The 24,945-nt window shown below is 38.6% G+C and overlaps 1 protein-coding gene across 2 annotated transcripts in view; it reads right to left on the bottom strand.

Moving 5' to 3' along the window:
- The window catches only part of LOC119910300 (calpain-A-like), a 47,365-nt gene extending 24,360 nt beyond the window's left edge, over positions 1 to 23,005 (bottom strand). For both annotated transcript variants that reach the window (XM_038728820.1, XM_038728821.1), the window contains exons 1-6: positions 22,933 to 23,005; positions 22,100 to 22,354; positions 6,307 to 6,376; positions 5,915 to 6,033; positions 5,644 to 5,777; positions 5,335 to 5,509 (exon numbers count right to left, since the gene is read on the bottom strand). In XM_038728820.1, the coding sequence (XP_038584748.1) occupies positions 5,335 to 5,509; positions 5,644 to 5,777; positions 5,915 to 6,033; positions 6,307 to 6,376; positions 22,100 to 22,336 (735 nt within the window). In that variant the 5' untranslated portion in view covers positions 22,337 to 22,354; positions 22,933 to 23,005. The remainder of the gene's footprint in view (positions 1 to 5,334; positions 5,510 to 5,643; positions 5,778 to 5,914; positions 6,034 to 6,306; positions 6,377 to 22,099; positions 22,355 to 22,932) is intronic.
- Between the last annotated feature and the right edge of the window lie 1,940 nt (positions 23,006 to 24,945).

The raw sequence follows: 24,945 nt of genomic DNA, 5'->3' as shown, positions 1-24,945 counted from the left end.
ATCTTACATCAGCTTTTGGGAGGACGTGTGTGCAGACTAAAACCTTCTGCACATACAACAAGCAAAAACCCTGGTTCACAGCAAAACTCAGGTAGCTTCGTCAGACCAAAGAGGAAGCCTTCAGAAGTTGGAACAGCTAGGAGAAAAGCTAGGAAACAGCTTCACAGCCAGTGATCCTGCGTCAATGTGGAAAGGCCTGCGGACACTAACTCACTTCAGGAGACCGTCCCCCAACTCTGCTGGTACTAAATGACTGGCTGACGAGCTGAATGGTTTCCATTGTAGGTTTGAGAAGCCCACAGTCACACCTCTCCCCCGCTTCAACACCATCTTCAAACAGTCACCTTCCGTGACTTTCTGACCCATCACCTGCACTCACGATCTGTGAGGAGGATGTGCGCCAGCTCTTCCAGAGGCAGAAGACCAGAAAGGCTCCTGGCCCTGACGGTATGTCTCCATCCTGCCTGAAAATCTACGCTGACCAGCTGGCCCCCATCTTCACACAGATCTTCAACAGATCACTGGAGCTGTGTGAAATTCCCTCCTGTGTCAAACAGCCAAAAAACCCTCCATCTCTGGCTTAAATGACTACAGGCCTGTCACCCTGACATCTGTAGTCATGAAGTCCTTTGAAAGACTGGTGTTGGCCCACCTGAAGGACATTACAGGCCCCTTGCTGGACCCCCTGCAGTTTGCCTACAGGGCTAACAGGTCAGTGGATGATGCAGTCAAATTGGGACTGCATTACATCCTGCAACACCTCGACTCGCCAGGAACATATGCAAGGATCCTGTTTGTGGACTTCAGCTCGGCGTTCAACACCATCATCCCGGACATCCTCAGCACCAAACTCACCAAACTCACCCAGCTCACTGTGCCAGCCTCCACCTGTCAGTGGATCACAAACTTCCACATGAGGTGAGACTGGGGAATATCACATCCAGCACCTGGACTTTTAGCACTGGCGCCCCCCAGGGGTGCGTGCACTCCCCCCTGCTATTCTCCCTCTACACCAACGACTGTACTTCAGGGGACCCATCTGTCAAACTTGTGAAGTTTGCTGACAACACAACGGTCATCGGCCTCATCCAGGACGGTGATGAGTCGGCCTACAGATGGGAGGTTGATGCAGAAAAAATAATTGGTGCCAACCTGACTTACATTTCCAGAGTCAGGAAATGGGCAGGAAACATCACTGCAGACATGTTCCGACATGTTCACTCCGACATGTTCATAATAATGACAATAATGTTAATAATAATTTTCTCCTGCATCCTTTGCACTCTGCTCATCGCACTTGTTATAACCCTGGGGTTATATTTTCTTATTTATTTATCTCTCTCCCTGCACTGTCAGCTGTTCTCCTCCCTTATAGTGTGTGTGAGTGTATGCAGGTAATGGAGAACAGGTGGGCACACTGGATTGGTCCTGCAGAGCTGATTGGAGCCTCCTGATTGGTCACCTGGATGACAGCAGCCATCTTAAGCCCCACTGACAGGAACTCTTCTGCCATTCCCAACCTGAGCCTGTGTACTGTGTGTTATGTCTGTTAGTCGTGAGTAGAGAACTGTTGTGATCACATGAGACTTTGTAAGTGAACCTGTGTAGTAGTGATGGGCAAGGCGAGGCTTTGTGAAACATTGAAACGTTTGAAGCAGTTGTGCCAGAATTGTGTCGAAGCTTCGAAACACTTCAACACCCGTCTCCACGGTGACACCTACTGGTCACTTTTGATATTGACACGTCTTGGTAGGGGTTTCATTGAAACAATGACTGACCTGCGTTTACAATTCTAAACGTCTTATCAATATATGACCAACAGGATTTCAGAGAAATCACCATACAACAAACACACAAACGCTTTCAGATTGTCAGATGGGGATTGCAATAAAAGTGTGTTTAAATAAAAAACATCTGTGTGTTGTTTCATAAGTAGTCACTCATTTAGCCGACGCTTTTCTTAAAAGTGAATCACAATTGCTATGTCAGAGGGCGCATCTTGGGAGCAACTAGGGGTTAAGTGTCTTGCTCAGGGACACATGTATCACAGTCGGAATCAAACCCAGGTCTCTCACACTAAAGGCATGTGTCTTAACCACTTCCCCATAGAGACAACTTGTTCGTGTTCAGAATCAGAATACTTTATTGATCTCCGAGGGTGAATTCTTTGTTGCAGATACTCTACAGAATATAATAAAGTATACAAATCTAAGAATATAGCCTATTAATAAATGATAATAAATGTGGATATCTACAGTATTATACAGTAGCTTATTAACAAAGGTGTAATGATAATTAGCAGGAAAGATATAGGCCCTAGTGTAATAATAATAATTAATAATAATGAGTGCTGGCAGTGATGAGGTGTAAAGTTTTTTTTTAATCATAATTGACATCCCCAGCCTTGGAAAAATTTGGTCACATGGAGCATTTGTTGCTGGCAAAGATAAGTATTTTTTTTGTCATCATAGGCCTACAGGACTACAGCATGTCGCTCCAATAAATCAAATGATTGTGTGTCCTTGGAATAAATCTGTCAAATGAGTTGGAAGCTGATGTGTGGTTTGTTCCAAACACTGTGAATCAAGCGTAGAAGTGGCAGGTGTCGAAACAGGGGTGAAACGCACCGAAGCCTCGCTTCACTATGGTCACATGACATACACGTTTTGAACCACGCTTTGGAGCACTGTTTCGAAATGTCTGTGCTTCGGGATCTCGACACAGCGTCGACACGTCAGTATCGAGGGTCCCATCCCTATTGTAGTGAACATACTGAACTTTGAATAGCTTAGCTTTGTAATTCTGATTGTCGTTGACAACCTTGTTTTGTTGGCTTTAGCCATTTTATTTGTTATATACAGATTTTCTTTGTTGTAGCTGCGTTGTCAGCTACTAGCAGTTTAGTAGGAGTGAGAAGCCCTTTTTGTTTGCACCATTTTTCTCCTGTGTTTCATAATAGAAGCCTAGTTTAGAGCTTTGTCTTTTCTTTATCTTTTGTTTTTAGTTTAGGAAAGTTCTAGGTTTTCTTAGAGTGTTTTGGTGGTGGTTTTGGGCACAGCTGAACTCTGAAGCTAATAAAAACTGCTAAATTGTATTTCATTTGTTCTGGCATCACTTGGGAATGGGAAGAGCGGGAAGCCACACATTTATGTTACATCCTGGATACTCCTAGACCTTGTAACATAAATTGGGAGCTCGTCTGGGATAGAACAACCATGAGGTGAGGTCAAGATGTGCATCTGGTGGCCTTGAGTGTAGTGGTCGTCTCTTTTGTTAGATCATTTATTGTTGCTGCATGTTGAGCTTTTGACTGAGGGAACTGCTTCAGTAGCTTGGGAGTTTTGCTGTTGAGCACTCTGACTAGGTAGCCACCGAGCAGGTTTAAAGAGCTTGCACTTTGTTGTTTTGCCTTTTTTATTTTTGATGGTAATCCTGAGTAGGGGATTGCTTCAATGTATCACATATGGCTACATCTGTGGCCTTCGGTGATGCACTGAGTTCAGCGTTTAAAGTCTCCTCGGCAAGCCACTGAAGACTAGCTAGGTTAGTTTAGCTGTCTTGGTAGGCAGGTTGAGGTATCTCTATGCAGCTTGTCTTCCCTAGCACAGCTTTATCTATTTGTGTGAGATGACTGCTTTGTTTGGTCACTTTTCTTGTTGCTGTGATAAATACTTTTGTTAGCAATAACTTGTGGGTTGTGACCTTTGTTTAGTGGTAACTGTGCTCCACATTTGTAAGGTCACTCATCGGCTGCTTCTTAGGTGTAAGTTGTCAACATTTGTGTGTAGTTTCCTACAATGTGACCATTTTGTATTGTGGTTGTTGCAGTCCACCTTCTGGTGTGGTCACTAGTGTGTTATTGCAGTTTTGTATTTAATTACAGAACATTAGGTGGGGGTATCCTCCCAGTTCGTCAGGTTCGATTGTGTTGCTGTTTTCCTACATCCTCACAGTAACTTGTGTATGTGGTTGATGACTACATGGTGCTCATTTTGTGTTGCAACAGTTCACTTTTGTTGGATCGTGGTGTGTTGCTGTTAGTGTATGGCAGCCACCTTGTAGTTGGTCTACTTGTGGTGACCCTTTTGGTGTGTGGCTGTTGCGCTCCACTTTTGAGTGGGTCACCAGTGTTACAGGTGTGTAGGTAAATTATTCTTAAACCCAGTGCCAGCTTTATTCCTTTCATGTGTAATAGATCTTGTTAATTCTACATTTGACCCAAGTTCACACCTTTTCTTTGGTAAGCAGCAGTACTCCCAGTTTGGTTGATTTAATTGTCTAGGATTTGCTTCATATTGAGGCTTGAAGAGTTGCCTTGTGGGTGCTCTGAGCAACATTGCAGGTGCCTACTTAAGTGCAAACCTGGATTAGTGCACCTGCTCCAGTAGTGAAATGTGTGTCTTGTGGATTGATTTTGTTAATTTGGTTTACTTAAACATACAGCCTTGGTAAGTCATTACTTCACTTAAGTCCAGTGCATTCCTAAGAATAACTGTTTATAACTTGTCAGTGAACGCTTGTGAGCTGTATTTGGTGCATGTTGAACTTGTGTTTTTGTACATGTGATTGTGTGAAGTTATTCTTTGTTTTAAAGGGGGGGGGGGGTTACGGCTGTATGTGTTTCCCTGTGCTGTGTCCATGTTTTCTGTCCTCCAGTTCTGCTCTGGGAGTGCTCTAGCTAGTTAGTGAACGAGGTCCACCTGGCCTTGGAAGGAGGGCTTTAAAAGCTTCTGTGCAAGCATCAGAAGAGAGGCTTTTTGATTTGGGACTGCTGGTCTTGCTGCCTCTCAGCTGGGGCATGTTTGTGTTATGTTGTGTTTTTGGTGTTAATTTATCATCTTATGTTACTAAATTCCCTTGATTTGGTTGTTTTAAAGGTCTTTATTTGTGTTAAGTTTGCACTATTGTCTCAATCTGTTTTGTTCATTGTGTGTGTGTGTGTGTGTGTGTATAGGTGTTCTCTATACTGTAGCCTGTGTTTGATTATTATTGTATAAGTAAGCACAGCGTGAGCATTGTCCAGAGTCAAATTCCTCATATGTGTACACATACCTGTCAATAAAGCTGATTCTGATCTCGATCCTCCGATGCTATTTGCACATATTAAAGTTAGATACTAAATGCATACATTTGGCTGAAAAATGCAAAACATCTCACAAACACATTAATTGTCATTGTAAGATAATCTTTGTAACTATGGGCTAAAATCATCTCAAACATAAGATGCTTTTACGGCCCGTCGGATGGACAAACAACCCAAAGACTTTCAGCTCAGTTTATGAAAGCAAACAGAACAAGCTAGTGTGTGTTTTTGTGTGGTATTTTGGTGTTTACCCCCTGTGGTGTACCACATCCCATCAGTGACTTGGATTGGCAAGCTCTGCACATCAGTTCCCACAAGTTTGGAGGATGGTCTGACAGACGGAGGCTTATGTGAACACCTCCAGTGAAGTCCACCATAGCCTCGGCAGGAGTTCCAGCATTCATGTCTGAGTAGGAACCGCACACTCTAATAATGGTAATAATAATGAAATCACTTACACGGATACTCCATAAATAAGACAAATCTCACTCTGAGAAAATGTTGTGTATATGGTACTATTATTACAGTACTGTGTATATGTATAATACATTAGTACATACTTCGCATAAGCTTTCTCCAGCAAAGCAGGCCAGAACTCAGTTGGGTCTTTGGAGCGAACAAAGATTAGTCTGCCATTGATTGTTGGTAGCTTGTCATCAATGACAACATCCACCCACTTTCCAAATCTCCAGAACTGAATAGTTGACAAAGGAGTGAATCAGAGTAAGAACATAAGAGTTTTGGAGGGAAAAAATGAGAAGGTAATAACCATTTAGCAGTACAACACACATTTAAACAAACACTGTTGGGAATGACTGTTGGTTGGTTTACCCTGAAGTGGAACAGCCCGCAGTAGTCCTCATCAAATTTTTGCTCACGAGGAACAACTTGCTCAAGGATGTCATTCTGGAATGTCAGAGCCCCGATAGCCGCAAGAAACCAACAGTTTCCTGAGTAAAAAATGTTCAGTTAGTTGTCAGAAAGGTGTACCAAGGTGGCAAAGGCAGAGTAGTAAAGTGTGTACAGAAGGGTTTCCAGATTACAAACTGTCAAGAAAACACATTTGTATAATATCTTCTAATAAATACATACATACATACTTCTAATAATACTCTATGCCCTACTTTAGTCTGTTTTTCTGCCCATTGTCTGGACATTCATCTCATAATAGCATTGCTGGAAAACCAATTTATGGATTATTATGAATGGAGCCATTTTCATACCAACCAAACCTTGACCAAAGTCAAACCTGGAGACCCCGTCAACAACAAGAGATGGATTGGGAACAAGTATCTGAAACAAAGGAATGGATGACAATACACAACTTGTTAAAGATTCAGATACAGGAACAACACACTGTAATAATGGCCTGCTTAGCTTTGTGAGGTTTGTCTTTGAAATTATGGTTTATTTAAAAAATGACATACTAGGTTCAGAGATGGTTATGTGAAAGGGTTCCTAGTACAGTCAATATAACTGATCATCGACAGCATACTTTGTGTCTCCATGCAGCTTTCAACAATATTGAGCAGCATTAAATCTTGGGATGCAACGACTAGCCCAGGAGCTAAGAGAAGTTAACTGTACTGTGGAGGTTTTATGAACATTGCATTACAAATTAGTTTCTAATATATCATAGTAATTATATCCATAGTCAAAACTTAAGATCATGATTGAGGCATTTGTATTACGTAGGTGTTTTAACTGGTTTTGCATATTATACATTATACAAAAGTATATTTTCATTATTAGACAAAGTCAACATATTCATATAATTTATGCATGTTAGTATTTTCATATAACCTTTTATTACATAACATAAAACATAAAAAGTGTGCAAGACATTGCTATAGCCAGGCCTGTAGTAAAGGGAAGCCTACCCACTGAGCAAGCGACGTCTGTGGACATACAAAACAGGTTGATATCACGTCCGTCCGTCCAGGCCATAATCTGAACGTCCATTGACAGCCAGAATTAGTTGATTAATGATAATGAGAAATGATGTCCAATCTGGCCATAATCTAAACGTCCACTGACAGCCAAAACTAGTTGAGAAATGACGTTCATACTGGCAATAATCTGGACGTCCAGTGACATCCAGAAACAGTCCATAAATGACGTGAATAAAGATGTCCAATCTGGCCATAATCTAAACGTCCACTGACAGCCAAAACTAGTTGAGAAAAGACGTTCATACTGGCAATAATCTGGACGTCCGGTGACATCCAGAAACAGTCCATAAATGACGTGAATAAAGATGTCCAATCTGGCCATAATCTAAACGTCCACTGACAGCGAAAACTAGTTGAGAAAAGACGTTCATACTGGCTATAACAGTTAACAGTTAACATCCAGATTTTGTCAATAAATGACAGAAAATATGTTTAGGCCACAAAAATGTCCACAAATCAAAAAAAGATGTTCACAATGCGGCTATAGCCAGAAATGACAGAAAAAAAAAGAAAAAGAAAAAAGAGACAGCATGGCTAAAGGCTATTTTTTTTATTATTATTTAAATGATTGTAAGAAAACTACAACAAAACACAAAAACATTAACAACCATCATCACAACATTACCACATTAGAGTCCCTCAGTCCAGACTAATTTAAGTCTTTCAATCCAGATTAAGTGCAAGTCTTACACAGCCACTGTTCTTATAGCTTTTCAGTTTTTAGATAACTCAATAGACTCATTTTCATTTAATGTTTAAATCTTATTGCATTTAAAAAATTTACATTTGTGAACGTGAAATTTAAATAACAGAAAAAGCAAGGTTTATAAAATAAATATCACTTATTCACATGAAAACTAAAATTATTTCTATATGTAAATCCAAAGTTAGGATTCACATAACATTTGATAAAATCACAAATGTCACACCAAAATGTCACTGTGAAAGAGCAGTTCCAAAATAAGTCTCATGTTTTTCTGAACAGAAAGAGTATGTCATTCTTAAGTCTTTTGAGAGAGCACTTAGTAAAACCTATGAATTAACTTAAATTCTCTAATTTTGTTGGTAGCCTAATGTCCAAGCTTTTTTTCCACGGAATGATCAGTTCAGACTCAATTAAACGGATCAATTGACAGACTCCTCCCAAAACAAGACTATAAATTTCTTATTGTTTTTTAATTTAGATGAAGAACGCCACTGAGCAACAAAGAGATGAAAAAGGTTGCTATATGGCTATTGGGGACAAAGGCAGACGGTGACACTTCTTCCAGTCCATATGGAATATCGAAAGTTTTATCTAAAATTATATTTATTCTAGAAAAAAATTATTAATGATCTTTTTTTTCTGTCTGTTTGAGGGTGATGGGTAGGCTATTTCATAAATGGGCCTTTGAAGGCCATGGTTCCAAAATATCATGTTCCAAGCTGACCAACTTGACCTCAGCAAATGTGTAAATAAAATCAATTTCACCCATATACTCTATTTGTCCAATTTTTTATAGGCTATATTTTGTTGTTATTTGTTATTTATTTATTATGTGTATGCTGTTTAGTAAAATTATATTAAAAAGTAATATATGCATTTTTTTCAGATAATAGTGTTTTTTTTTCTCTCGGTTTTTTTTTCTGGTGAAAAAGGCGGTTATTAGGTACTCTTTCCGGATTCAAGTAGATTGTGATATACCTCCCCTGTAGAAACACAGTTCTACCTTAGTGTTAATAAATAACAGGGACGGTCAACTTTCTTTTAACTTTTATAACATGATACTGAGATTTTTTATATTGATCAAATATGCTCGGAACACAGAGTTTCCAGTTCTTTGGCGGACGGATATGTGACTGCAGTGGATATGTGACTTTCTATGGCAAGCCGTTTTAACACTAATTTAAAACGACTAAGTTAGTATTTTAATACTAACGTTACTTATTTTTTAGATACTATTCCATTAATTACTAGTATTTATTCATTAGCAACTATATGCTTATTCTTTAGCTAACTTACTAGTCAGAACACAGTTCAATTAAAAATGTAAAATAAATAATCTTGCTAGTAATATTTGGAATAAGTTACTAGTATCTAATATAAAGGTACTAGTATTGAATAAGTACTAGTAGTAGCAAGTTAATAAGTACTAGTATCTAATTAATTGATAGTACTAGAAATAAGTAGTATCTTTTGAATAAGTACTAGTATCTATTGAATAAGTACTGAACAAGTACTAGAGTCTATTGAATTAGTAATGAATAAGTACTAGAGTCTATTGAATAAGTACTAGTGTCTAAGGAATAAGTACTAGTATCTATTGAATAAGTACCAGTGTCTAATGAATAATTACTTGTGTCTAATGAATAAGTACTAGGCTAGTGTCTAATGAATAAGTACTAGGCTAGTGTCTAATGAATAAGTACTAGAGTCTAATGAATAAGTACTACTGTCTAATGAATAATTACTACTATCTAATAATAAGTACTAGTATCTAGTGAAATGAGACCCATGCTAGTTAATTCACCCCTTTCCTCTCTCTTTTATGTTCTGTGGCCAGGATCTCTCATTCATCAGTGCAGCTACCAAGAATAGTGAGTATTTGTCCTCTACCTCCTTTGTCTCAATGTTATTTCAACACAATTGGTCTCCAAAGTCAGATATATAATGTGTGTGTGTGTGTGTGTATATATATATATATATTAGAGGTGTAACGGTTCACAAAATGCACGGTACAGTTCAATACGATACACTTATGTAACGATTCGGTTCGTTTTCGAAACAGCAAAAAGAAATAAATGGCAGATAAATTTCCTTGATTTTATTTTTTTCTATTCTTTTTTTTTTTAATTAAAACTAACATCATAAAGTATCAGGCGTGAGTTCCGCTTACGTTAGGTTTTTCATTTGGTGTTGGGCAATGGTGTGTAGGGCTGGGTGATATGGTATATCGACAATGTCTCGCAAGTACCACGATGTCGATTATAACAGTCTGTTACAGACGATAATTGCCAATGTCAAAAAATTACATATTTCACACCTATAGTTATTGCCTACACGTATTCACATGCAATAACATGAATGAAATATTTTTTATAGACTAGTTAACAGTGTTGGGGAAGCTACTCCGAAACTGTAGTTTGACCAGCTACAAGCTACTCGTAAGTTAAAGTAGTTAAACTACAGTCAAGCTACCCTTTTGGAAAAGTAGTTAGCTACACTACAAGTTACTATCAAAAAGTAGCTAGCTACATTGAAACTACTTTTGATTTTTTGAACTACGTATATATATTATAAATAACTGAATAAGTGTCTGAGGAATGTTTTAAGCAAAATATTTAGAGTTTAAAACAATGTAATACAATTATGATTTCAATGAGTATTGTTATATTACACACAACACTCAAATATCTCAGACTGTATGTCAAAAGCGCAAAATTGCAACAAATAGCCTACAACATTGCAAGAACAAAATATACATCCAACATAAATTGCATCTAGAACATTTTCTCAAAAATACCGATTGAATTTGGACAAATAAGGCCATGGGTAATTAACGTTAGTTGTTTGTCCATCCTCCAAACTGCCGTCACGTCTTGCTCCATCATGGATAATCATAATATGGGTGTGTCAACCCACTTCTGTACGTCAGTGAACCGTTAGCCGCAAGATGCATGATTAAACAACAGGTGGCGGTAATTGCAAAAAAATTTTTTTGTAATCTAACAAGAAGAAGAATATCCTTGCATCGCGGTGATCGTGCTGATTCGCGCAGGCTTGACAAACACAATGTAGCTTTTGCTCCCACTACACCGCTACTTGATGCAAAAAGTAGTTAGCTACTGGAAAAGCTACACTGTTTAAAAAGCAACTGAGCTACTGCCAAGCTACTGAAAAATGTAGATAAGTTAGTAGCGTCGCTACTTGTAGTTAACTACTCCCCAACACTGCTAGTTAGTAGGACTAGGAATAGAAAATTGATTCTTCTTGATGGCATTCTTTAAGCGCAAGACATGAGAGAACGTGTCTGCATGCGCGCTGTTTTATGTGCTGTGCACTTTCACAAAGCGTGACTCTCATATATTGCACAGACAAAATATTTTTAATATTACTGGGTTTTGTTATGACACTTTTAATTTTGTGATGTTTTGTGATCTTTGTAATGGTTACAGATGGCTTATTTAAGAATGTGGAGAAAACGTAAAGCAGACATCAATGAACTTCTCCAGTCTGACGATAACAACGCGGTGACAATTGACAACGCAGTGACGACAAATGACAGAGAGGAAACAATCAATGATGATGGTGGAAGCAATACTGATGAACACAGCACCAGTGTTACCACTGATGGTACAGACTTTGACACAGACACCGGAATGTGTGACTCTGATGTGGAGATTTTGAATCCCGAACCAGAGGTCGAAGTTAGAAACCTAGGCGATGACTTGCAAGAGTGGAGTACAAGACACCAAATTACTAATAGGTCCCTAAATGAATTATTGCAGATTCTAAGGGATCATGGACATGTACTCCCCAAAGATGCACGCACATTACTAGCCACTCCTCAAGTCATTGACAGCCATTCAAAATGCAATGGACAGTATATATACTATGGCTTGGAGGGGGGAATTTTCCGTGTACTGTGTCAAAATGATGCTTTCAGACGTCAACACAGTACGGTCAGTTTGGATGTCAACATTGATGGACTACCAATCTTTAAAAGTAGTAAAGTCCAGTTCTGGCCAATACTTGTGACATTTAGCAATTTCAATCCATTTATTGTGGCATTAAATTGCGGGGAACGCAAGCCTGAGCCCCTTGATGAGTATCTCCATGACTTTTTGGAGGAGTTCAATAATCTCCAACAGAATGGCCTGGTGTTTTGTGAGAAAAAGTATGCCATAAATATTCGTACCTTTATCTGTGATGCACCGGCAAGAGCATATTTAAAATGCATTAAAGGTCATACTGCATATGACAGTTGTGAGAGGTGCCAAGTGAAAGGCCAGTATGTCGAAAGATGAGTTGTCTTTAATCAGCTGACATCCACCTTGCGCACAGATGAAGCATTTAGTCAGATAGAGTATTCCCGCCATCAAAATGGGTCTAGCCCTTTAATATCTGCCGGGATACCCTGTGTCAGTGCCTTTGTTTTAGACTATATGCATACGATTTGCTTGGGTGTTGTTAGGCGGCTGTTGGTGTATCTGACTAGAGGCCCAAAACTGTGTAGGCTCTCTGTGAGACAGAAAATTGAAATCTCACAAAAACTGAACGGGCTACAAGGCCAGATGCCCAGCGAGTTTGCGCGACAGCCCCGTGGCCTTCAGGAGTTGGACAGGTGGAAAGCCACAGAGTTCCGTCAGTTTCTTCTTTACACGGGACCCATAGTTCTCAAAAATACTGTCTCCTCACAGCTGTATGCTCATTTTGTGACATTGACCGTGGCAGTATCCATCATGTTGGACTCAGATGACAGGACAAGAGCTGCCTATTTGGATTTTTCTACTGAACTGATGAGGCACTTTGTCTCTAGCTGCCCTGCACTCTATGGAAAAACATTTTCTGTGTACAATGTGCATGCCCTGTTACACATCCATGAAGATGTCTCTCGTTTCAGGTGCTCTTTAAATGACATTTGTTGCTTTCCATATGAGAATTATTTGCAGCAGATCAAAAGATTGGTCAGGACTGGCCAAAATCCATTAGCGCAGGTGTCCAAACGCCTGGTCGAAATCGAACATGCCCAGGGATATTCCAGTGCAGGACCAAAAGCAAAGCCCCAAATGTACATTTCAAAAAAAAGGAGAGACAGCTCCTTCCTTCTGGACGATGACAGGTTTGCTTTTGTTCAAGAGAGGAGGGGAGATGGGACGGTTGTTTGCGATGTGATAAAACAGAGACACACTGCCGCACTGTTTGACAAACCATGTTCGTCAAAGCTCTTGAACATTGCTTACATAGGGAATGGACATAGATTTCAAAGAAAAGAAGTCAAGGAAACAGACCTCGGACGAAAAGTAGCCTGTCTATCTTTCAACAATGGCTCTGTCATGATTCCTCTGCGGCATGGCATTGAACGTTCATGTTGAAGATTGGCAAGTGGCAAAAATGCATTGAGTATATACTGGGTATGTATATATATGAAATGTGTATTTCTCAACTCAATCTAGAAACAAGCAACAACTAAATGCACTGTGTTTTCAAATTGAAAAATTTTATTTATTTTTTAAAATATTGACATCTTTACATTACTGTAGGCTTGTTATTTGTCTTAATAGTACAACAGTAAAAATAAATGTCATATTTACCTGTGCCCCTACTGTCTTAAGGCTGGACAGATACCGAAACTGAATTCAGTTAACAAACAGTCTGCACTGCATAAATTATAAATGAAATATAGACTAATCCTTATTAAAGCTACAAAAGTTTTTTAATCAAGAGCAGTGAGTAATTTTCTCTGTTTTCTTTGTACTTTGTTTCATAGTCTTTCTTGACATCGCGATTGTGATATATGTGATATATATATATATATATATATATATAACGTTCATTTATTTATATATTATTTTTTGTTGCAGGTTATGCTTTTCGTCAGAGCTGTGTGGAATGAAAATGGGAAGGAGATGGAGGGGACCATCCCTGATGCCTGGGTGAACGTTGCTGAAAAAACCCTTCGATGGCCAAAGACGAGGGCAAAATATTGTTTCGACAACCATGTGGCTCCAAAGGAGGATTGGGAAACTTTCCCATTGGTGAAAGTGAAATTTACCTCAGGTAACCTCTTATATTTTGATGCAATTCTGAGAAGTTATGTGATTATATAAGCTTTGATGACATGCATGCTGTCTTTGTAGAAAGTCTCCGTGAGTGTGAAGAACATGATCACACCAGCCATGCTGAACAATTAGAAGATGAAGATGAAGACGGAGAGGTTGTAGTGCAAAAGAGAAAGAAAAAAACTAAAACTTTTGAAGATTTTGTTGAAGGTATGTCCCCATCATTGGTTGAATAGTGAAAACATGCAAACTCATGTTACAATTGACCCTTCGCAGGGAGCTTGATTGACAGGTGATCTGACCAATCATACTTCGCCATCTGCCTTTTTCTCCGACAAAGCAGTCAGGAGAGATAGTAGATTAACATGGGATGATTTGAACTTGAGAAATGGAGTGTACTGACGCCTTTCCGCGGTTAAAACAACATTCCTTCTGATGTTCATTAATTTTTATGCGAGAATGGAGAGATGATCGGTTCACGAGCAGCTTTAATTGATGCTCTACAGCAGGGGTGTCAAACTCAGTTCCTGGAGGGCCACAGCCCGGCAGAGTTTAGCTTCAACCCTAATTAAACACACCTGATCTGCTAATCAAGTCCTTCAGGCTTATTTGAAAACTGCCTGTGTTTGTGTGTTGAAGCAGTGTTGGAACTAAACTCTGTAGGGCTATGGCCCTCAAGGAACCGAGTTTGACACCCCTGCTCTACAGCGATCTGTCACGACACATTAAAGAGCCACAAAATGATAATTATTGTTTACATTTATTTAAAAAATGACCAAATTTGTAAGGTGAGACTTTGTTTAATATGTTTAATATCAAAAGTAACCTGGTCTGTCCTGTCTGTCAGCGTGTTGTCAGTCTCCTCTCTGCTCTGCGATGTGTTTTTAACTGTGTGAGAACATGAGAGTGGCATAGCTTGTTGGTACATGGCGACAGTAACTAAGGGGGCGGGTCTTTTGGAACAGTCAACTGTAACGTGTTTTAATATTCAAAGGATCAGACCTGTCTGAGGCGTCTGCTGAGGGGGAGGATAAAGAGGAGTGGAAAGGAGGTACAGAAATGTTTCTTGTGGCATTAATTTAATGTGCATTGAAAGGTTGCCTGTGCTTAATAACAAAATTAAGTTATAAATTAACTGTAGGTTAATTTGTTTTATACCCCTTATTTACTGATAAGATGCCAGTCCTATAATTCCAGTCTTTCCCACCCCACCAATCAAAATTTCAAAAAATGGTGAGTTGTTGCTTAGATGACCATGCACATTTTAACCAGATTCAAATTTTAAGTTATTTGTGATTGTACTAAACAAAGTCTGTCTTTGTTGTCAGTGGGCCGTGACAGATCAAATAGTGGTGAGTAGAGCTGTCAATCTTCCAATTTAATACCATTCAAATTTAATTTTTCTTTTAATATTCAAATATTTATTGCTCAAATGCAGCCTGTATTTCACTATTATGTATTCTTAACGCAGTAATGATACAATATCTAACAAGTGTATTGAAGCGGCTCTCTTGCAAAGGCTGGTGCTCAGTTAGCACAATTTAAGCATGTTCGAAAGCACAGCAGAAAAGATTTGTCATAAACTAACAATAGCGTTAAAAACTAGCAATAGTTGTTATCAAATAGTAACAAAAGAGCAGGAGAGAGTTCGGCAAACAAATGTTCAAAGATTTAATATTTTACAGAATAATTTACATAACCGAAATACAACCATTTATAAGTCATACCATTTAAGTGAGTTAACACCCAACCTGTTTCTTGCTGATTGTGATGTTCCTGAGAATACAGCTATTAGGTAATATATGAAGTCGAAGCTAACTGACAGCTGTAGGGCAGCTAACATTAACTTTAGCTGTCTCCATGAAGCTCCCAGCTAAGCTTCTTTAAGTTGCAATGTAGTGAGGAAAAAATAATTAGCTGACTAATGATAACAAGCATTTTGGCTCGGTGAATGACAATTTTAAAGTTAATGTTAAAGCTATTTCCCATCCTTACAAATCCCGCAGCCTGTCACTCCTCCTGTACTAACATTACTCGGTACATCTAAAGACCTCACATTGCCTTGTGTTTCTCACTCTCGCTAACTTGAATTGTTCATCAAACGTGACATGAGAAAAGCATTTTATAATTTTAGGATTTAAATAGTACTGTTTTTTTTACTATTCAAATTATATTTGACTTTAAGAATTCGTTCCAACTGCCCTGCTGATGAGTTTACTTTTTATTGTTACAATACCAAATCAGCATGCAGGTAATCACTACTGTGATCACAAGATGTAAGAAATGAATGAAAATATCTAGTTGCAATTTTTTTGACTGATATTGCAATTGTGATATTGGAGGGAATGATAATTTTTGTATCATTACTCTCATTGTAAAATATTTAAAAGATTTTAAGGAGGAGGAGGATCTGTACCAAACAAAGATTTTCCCTTTACACTGTAGGATACGATTTGTAGGCCAGGATGTCTCTGCAGCATCACAATACTTTATTTTAGAATGGTATAACACATATTTTGTCTTTAACAAATATTGCGCCCCCTGCCCCCGCCCCCTGTAATTTGGATATTGCACTCGTTCATATTGCCATTTTGATAAAAATGCGATTAATTGTGCAGCCCTACTACTGATCATGACTGACTGACATTTTTGCTCAGGTTCACCCAGGTCTGCGGGCAGCGACAGGTCAACCAGTGGTGAGTTTATACATTTCATTGCTGAATATTGCAGGCAAGTCACTAGGACTATTGATCATGACTGACTGAAGGTTCTGCTCTGTGCTGTTTAGGTTCACCCAGGTCTGCGGGCCGCGACAGGTCAACCAGTGGTGAGTTTATACATTTCATTGCTGAATATTGCAGGCAAGTCACTAGGACTATTGATCATGACTGACTGAAGGTTCTGCTCTGCGCTGTTTAGGTTCACCCAGGTCTGCAGGCCGCGACAGGTCAACCAGTGGTGAGTTTAACATTTCATTGTTAGATTATCAATCAGGATGCAGGCAACTAACACTATTGACTATTGGTTTGGATTGCACAGGTTCGTCCAGGTCCAGGTCTAGGTCCGTGGGCCGGGACAGTTCAAGTGGTCGTGAGTATTGCCAGTTACATTTGGCTTGTCTTATTGAATATCAGATTAGCATGAGGAATACTATTGCTACTGGACTGACTAATGTTGGTGGTTTGGGTTTCTCAGGTGTACCCAGGTCCCAAGCCATGGAGAGCAGGTCCTTAGATGGTGAATGTCATTGGTTGTATCACTCAATGAGGCAGATTGCACATATGTTCTAAACATATTGATTGCTTCACACACTTTTTTCTTTCCTGCTTAGGTCTTTCGCATGCAAGGCCCATTTACAATGTACCAACCACATTCCCCCTGTCAGAAGCGAGTAAGTACAAAAATATTTTCATGTGAAACCCAGACTAATATGTATTATAACATTGCATTCTCTTTGTAACTGTTTGGTAAATCAGACTTCAGGTTTTCATCTTGTTGCTTTGCCATTTATGACATTTGGTCTAGAACCATCTCTTAATAAAATTGTTCTTTAATAAAACTGATTTGTCAAATACAGGGTTAAGGTTTCCCTTTGAATAAAGTATTAAAGGTGGGGTAGGTAGAAATTATCTAAAAATACTTTTTCCCAAATTTGTTTAAACTGTCTATATTTACCAATACATAATTAAAATGTAAGTACTCTGAAAAAAGAAAAAAAAAGTATACAAATCGAGTGTCTGTAGTCCTCTCAGTGCTGCAATAAACACAGCTCATTATTTCATTCACCCCCACCCCCTCCCGTCTGGGATCCTAACAAAGCCACGCCCCCAAAACACATGAACGCGCGCTGCCGACCACGCTCAGCTAGAGGACGCGTTTACCAGCGCCGCGGAGAGGAGCAGTGCATAACATCATGTCAGAATGACATGTAATTAAATGCCTAACTTTATCATTATTAATATAAACAACTAACATGGCTGGTAGTACTCACTATCAAGCTAGCATATCGATACTGGTAATGGTGAAGTTTAAAATATATTGAGTTTGATTCAGTAACGAGCTAGTAACATAAAAACTAAAAAAAGGTTGCATTGATACACGTTTTCACGTTACCATCAGTTACACTGTGATGAAGGTGAATTTCGTGTAAGATTCATAACATATATGGTGTTTTACATGTAAAAGCTTCCACGAAAGCAATGTCTGTTGGCGTCACCCTGATTGTCAGTTGTCGCCACGGCTGGAAAGCCCCGCCGATATTGACTCTCGTCTGACTTCTTGCTTTATCCAAATTCTTTTGGGTCATAACCTTTTCAAATACTGTTTTCCTTTTTTGCCCGGTTTTCCTTCGCTGACTGTATATGCAGGTAACTGGGAATTTTGACTGCTCTTGCTCTGCCATAATTGTGATTCTTCCAAGCTTCAGTGCCTCTTCCAATCCTTGAGCAAACGTGTGCGGGCATGTGGGCTGCTCTTACACAGCAGTGCTGGTAGCCATGGTAGCGAGGGAGAGCCGCTGAGCCTATCACTTCTTTCCTCCCGGTAGGAAATAATGAGCTGTGTTTATTACAGCACTGAGAGGACTACAGACACTCGATTTGTATACTTTCTTTTTCAGAGTACTTACATTTTAAGTATGTATTGGTATATATAGACAGTTTAAACAAATTTTGGAAAAAGTTTTATAGAAAATTTGTACCTACCCCACCTTTAAGTAACTAATTGAATAGTCATTCATTTTTCTGGGATTGCTAGAGAGCACTCTTTTACTGAAAGGCTGAAATGCCTTGCTGTTACCAGAGAACCATGATTATAGTGAGTAATCATTTTTTTCTTAATTTCTCATTATTGCCAGAATTCCAGAAAATAGTGGTAACAAAGCTGGTGACTCTCACTGATGAGGTCAAAAAACTCCAGAGAACCTTACCTAACTCTGGGATTGATATAAGCAAGATCGACACCTTGGAAGAGTTCGAGAGGGAGGAGGCTTCTCTTCTGGAGAAAAACAAATTTGAAACCTTGGTAAAATATTTTTCAACCTCTTCCAATAGGGGGTTTATGCGGTGCGCTAAGCGTTCTAACCGACAAACAGGTCTAATCATTTCCGCTTTTCACTTCAGTACACATCTGCAGCGTAGGTGATCTCTTAGGTAACTTAAGTTTAGTTTATTATAATACAATTTTTCTTTCTGATCAAACTTTAGTGTACTTCTTTTAATTTAAATGTTGGAATGTTAATATATCAGAAATGGCAACATCCCAACAGCAGGAGTTTTTGTTGTATGCCAAGCTGCGAGTCAGTCAGGGTGATTCGGGTCCGAAAGATTAGGCGTGTTAATTGCGTTATAAGGAGACACACCACTGACTGCAGTCGGCATTTTGTGCAAGAAGATATATGAAACACAGTAATACAGCTCATATTGATACATTTCAATATCGTTCTAGCAAATTCTATCTGAATTTTGTATTTTACCTGCTGATACAATGTGTTGGAAAGTATGTGATATTAGAGTTAAACAAATCATTCAATTATCTCAAGACTAGACATATAATTTTCAAAATTGACAGTTTTTCAAGGCAGCAAACAATTGGACCACACTGGTTGAACTTTTTTCTCTATCCGTACAATGTTCTCAATTTTTTACCCTTGATATATTTGCAGGTTTGTCAGCTGGCAAGAGTCGGGGGGAAAGATGTAAAGGACTGCACGCACAAAGTGATGGACAGGTATTTATTTACACATTAACTTTAACAGACACAGGTCTTTAGACATCTGACCAGAACAGTTTTTCATGTTAGTTCAGCTCTGCTTTGGTTTTCTTGTGTCCCCATTTTTTTTTTCATTTGGTGCTTCATTTGGGGGTTTGGTTTAGTTGATGTTTTAAGTAAGGAGCAGGACTGTGTACTTGGGCACAGTGAAACGCACAGTAAGGCTGACGATGGTTAATTTATGCAGCCCTTTGTCCATCTCAGCCAATGCCAATGCTCTATCAAAATCGCTGTTTGTTTTTTTGTCATTTATTTTGAATTCCTGACGAAAAAACGCAGCCTGCGGTCACCATGCTACGTGTGTGTGTGTAAGTAATAATTGCATATTAATTTTGTCTTGTATTGGATTTAGGCTCTTCACCAATCAGCTGATGACCTTTTTTAATATGATGGGGAAGGGCAAAAAGGATAAAATTGGAATTGAAGACAAGAAATTGTTTTCAGCAATAAAAGGTAAGCTTCATATTATGGCAATTTTAAAAAAAAGTGTGTATAATATGTATATGTATATGTGTGTGTGGAATGTTGAATATCAGGCTTGATGTAACTTGACTTGATTTAATAACTATTTCATTTAATCAAGTACTCAAATTTTCATCTATGTATACTATGTATCTGTGCTGCAAGCTAGACCACAACAGTGGCGTTTGTTATTTATTTTTCATGTGCATGTTTTTGCTTTGATTATAGCTGCTGTCATGAAATGGGACCCAGCTGCTACAGAGGCCCAAATAAAGTCTGCTGCAGCCGATCATTTGAAACATGCTCCCGGGAGAGTCGGGGGTGGTGGCTACAAATAAATATATTGTGGACCTAATAGCAGCCACATTTTGTTAATTGTTTACTGTTTTAACAACATTTTATAGTACTTTTATTTATAACTTTACTGTTCTGGCAGTAATACAGTTTTATTGTGTTAATTTATACTTTACTGTTCTGGTTTCAAGTTTGGGTAAAATTAGTAATAAAAATATGTTTTGAGATTTAAATCATTGATTTCTTCAAGTGATCAGTTTGGTTTACAGGAAAATACTAGGCAGTTTATTAAAATTATATTGATAAGATGCAGTTTCATGACACGACAACCATTAAGTAACTGGGTTTTTCTCAGAACTAACTCTGCAACTATTTTGAAGTAAACATTTTTTAAAGTTGGATCCTACCAAATATTCACAGATGGGATTTTCATGTCAGTATGGGTCTTAACAAGCTTTGGCATTTCTACTAAAGAAAACGTGTCTAATATTTATTCTGCCTTTAGATGTCTTAACAAATACGTCTGTAGCACATCTTTAATTGACGTCTAAACAATGTCCAGAAAAGACGTATAAAAAACTTTCATTCTGGCTCCTGTGAGGACGTGTTCTGGATGTCTAACAATTACGTCTGTAGCACGTCTTTAATTGACGTCTAAACAATGTCCAGAAAAGACGTATAAAAAACTTTCATTCTGGCTCCTGTGAGGACGTGTTCTGGATGTCTAACAATTACGTCTGTAGCACGTCTTTAATTGACGTCTAAACAATGTCCAGAAAAGACGTATAAAAAACTTTCATTCTGGCTCCTGTGAGGACGTCTTCTGGATGTCTAACAATTACGTCTGTAGCACGTCTTTAATTGACGTCTAAACAACATCCTGAAAAGACGTATAAAAAACTTTCATTCTGGCTCCTGTGAGGACGTCTTCTGGATGTCTAACAATTACGTCTTTCAGACGTATTCTAGACGACTTCTTGCTCGCTGGGAAGGGAACATAAGCACTTAAACAACTGAACGCTCATTTGCATGTTTGTGTTTTTCCTTCAGACAAGATGGCACATGAGGGAAAGCGTCAAACATATTTTTTTTTAAAACCCACCCTTGATCACACCCAACCAAATAACTACAGACTTATGCAAACGTTAACCAACATCAACCAGAGGTCTAGAATCATTCATCTATTCCTAATTTTTACATCCCTATTCCACCTCTAGGCTACTCAGATCTTCAGACCAAGGTCTATTATGTATATGCTGCACCCTCCGCGGATCCAAGGGTGACTTTTGTGAATGACTATGCTTTTGCTTTTAGGGCTCTCTCTCTCTCAAACAGTCTTCCTGCAACTGGGCTGTTATGTAATTGTATAATTGTATACTGTATATTATATATAATATACTAAATGTATGTTGTTTATTTTTATGTATCAATATCCTGCGCAGCACTTTGTAACTTTGTTTTGAAAAGTGCTAGATTTTTTTTTACTTACCTCACCTGTAAAAAGCAAATATTAAAAGCCATTCAGTTAAAAACATCAAAATCCTTCAAAAACACAGATTTTATTAGCCTGACCATTGTGCCACTTTGATTTTAGTGTGTTTGGTAAATAATGCAGGTTTGCCAACCAAGACGCTGGAATGTAATTAAAACTGAATCGGTTTAGCTGTCTGTTGGTTGAAGACCATGACAACAAACAGACTTATTTACCATCAGCTTTGGTTTAATATACATGCAATATGGCATCACATTTGCGTTTTTTCACCACCAAAACACTCACCGATGGTCTCAGCCACTCCACTCGAGCTAGGTCAGCAGGGCTCAGCAACCCTTCGCCGATGGACTTCCTGTCAGGGGGGAACATCTCATCGATGTACCTCACCCGTTGGATGACACAGTAGCGTTTCAGCTGCTGGAAGTCTTGGTTGAGGAACTTCTCGGGTTTGGTGAAGGAACCATAACCATCTTTCTTTTGACGTGCATTGATGATTTTAGTGCACACACCAGGTGGAGGCATTGCCGCAGTGTTTGAGCTCTGTGCAGAAAAAGATGAAGAACAATCTTGACAGTTTGATTTTAAGACTAATTAGAACAGCAGGCACTGATACTTTACATTGGACTGCACTGTTGAATTTGAACACTGGAAGAAGTACATTCAAATAATAATACAAACGTAAGCAGTGGTTTTACTTTAATAGAAGCAGCGATACCACAAGATTTCACTTGTGTAAAAGTACAAAAGTATTACCATCAAAATGTACTTAAAGGGAGAGTAATCAGAAGGATTTTTGATATTTTAACTCAACTGCCAAACAAATCCATTAATTAATCAAATACCATATATATTTTCTTATATTAAATACATCAAGTTTATTTTGATTCATATATTTTCTACTGCATGAGAAAAATTTTATTTATAATTTTCAGTCACTGTGTAGTCAAGCATGGCTGTTAAAAGACTGCTGTAACAGTAATTTTCAATGTGTCACATTTTACATTAATAGCACAATAGAAACTGGGCCAACAGCTATGAAGATACTGCAAGTTGCTAAATTCTAAGTGAAAGCTTGAACTGACCTGTTTATAATGTTGCTGACATATAAAATTCCTTACCTCACCGGCCACAGAGAGAAACTGTTGAGTCTGAGTGGAACAGCAAGTCTGAGGCTACTGTCAGCAGAGGGTGTTCCTTTACAAAATTCTTCAAAGGTAACCTGATATTATACCTGCCACAGCTGTGTAGTTCATCCAGGATAGGCTGCATGTTGTCACAGGGCTAATCCTCACAAATATCCACATGCATGTTCAGGCCTATAGTCAATGCTGAGAGAGCAAACTCTCCTAAGTGTACGTCTGTGGTAGATGAAACCCTTGCAAACACAGGGAGAACATGAAAACTGTCTCAAACCAGTATACAGTGTAACCCAATTTGACATAAATGCCATAGTGGTTACACAAACAGCCTTTTGGTCATTTTCTGCTCAAAAGTCTGTGAGTGTGTGATGCAGCCTAAATAAGATATCAGGGTTCTGTTTTTGTGAATTAAGGTGCAGAGAGCAAAGCAATATCAAGTGCACCAAGGGCAGTGTGCAGGAGGCCTGACATATATTCATGTCAGGTGACACTTGCAGGAGCTGGGCACACATAATATGTCGGGACTAGGTGGATTGGTTATCAGATTAAAGTTATTGAAAACACGCACATTAATGATATAACTAAACTGGCTTATATGGCAGCAAAAAGAGGTAGTACATTACTGAAGCTATAACTTATCATGAAAATCACTGCAAACTAAAGTTTACGCTTTGCTCAAATGTGCAGTTGTAATGCCATATTAAATATACTGAACAAAATTATAAATGCAACACTTTTGTTTTGCCTCCATTCATGAGGTGAACTCAAAGATCTAAGACTTTCTCTATGTACACAAAAGGCCTACTCTCTCAAATATTGTTCACAAATCAGTCAAATTCTGTGTTAGTGAGCACTTCGCCTTTGACGAGATAATGCATCCACCTCACATGTGTTTGTTTCTCTCGTCAAAATGAAGGAGAGAAGAAATGTTGCTTTGGTACAGACGGTCTTTATCAGCCTCTACTGGCTGACCTGAAGAGAAACAGCCCACTTACAGCCCTGGTCTCAAGTTGTGGGCCTGTAAAGCATAGAAGTGCTTTTGGTCGCGGGAATGTTGATCAATATTCCCTGTTTTTATAAATTTTTCAATGTTTTGGAAGCTTTATGTGCAGGGCTCTCAAGCCTCATGCATTCACCATGAGACACAAGCATTTCAGCCAGTTCACATGCTCAAACGGCACACCTATTCCTCGCACTGAGAAGTAAGTTATGAGAAAATGCCCTCGAAGTTGGTCAGCTATATTCAATTAATGGACGATAATTTTTCTGCTGTGTTTGTAGCTTTCCCTGTTGCCTACTAAATGCCGTTTAGCTGATCACAAATAAAAATGTTTTGTTTCCGGGTAAACTCTGTGATCCCGCTGCAAGCACATTCGTTACTAGGCAACATCGATGCGCGTGCACATACTGAGTGGAAGTTGGAAGCGCAAGACCCAATGGATGCGCTAACTGTAGGTCTTTTTTTATAGCATTTATATTTTATGATTCCTGGACGAAATCACTTGCATGTGATCAAAGATTGTGAGAGCAGCTGATGTTGGGGAGTACAGACAAATTGCTGAATTGCTAAATTATTATTGATGCAGTCAAAAATTCTCCAACTTTTTTGCAACCAGAAACTTTGGCTTTTTAGCCAGTTGTGAACAAAGTAACTTAGGCCTATTCAGATCCTTTAAAAAAGTTATATAAAAGTTTGTAAGTAGGCTATAAGCAGCAAAATATAGAAGTAGCCTATTAAAAATAAAAGTAGCCTACTCAAAGCAGAAAGAAAAATGTCTCCTATGACTGTAACTATTGTACATTATATCATTAGATTATTGTTCCTCATGCATTAATGTAGGCTAGTTGGTTGAGGTGATTATTTTCTCTATTAATCGATTGTAATAAATTCTGAAAATAGTGAGAAATATTGTCACAGTTACCCAGGGCCCTAAGTGAGACATTCACAATGCTTGTTTTGTCAGTCTAAACCTGAAAATACATTAAAATGAT

The sequence above is a fragment of the Micropterus salmoides genome, unplaced genomic scaffold, assembly GCF_014851395.1.
Source record: "Micropterus salmoides isolate LMB-PRFRI ecotype aquatic unplaced genomic scaffold, ASM1485139v1 Ms_hic_scaffold_19, whole genome shotgun sequence".
NCBI classification, from domain to species: Eukaryota; Metazoa; Chordata; class Actinopteri; order Centrarchiformes; family Centrarchidae; genus Micropterus; species Micropterus salmoides.
This window is presented reverse-complemented; position numbering and strand designations above follow the sequence as displayed.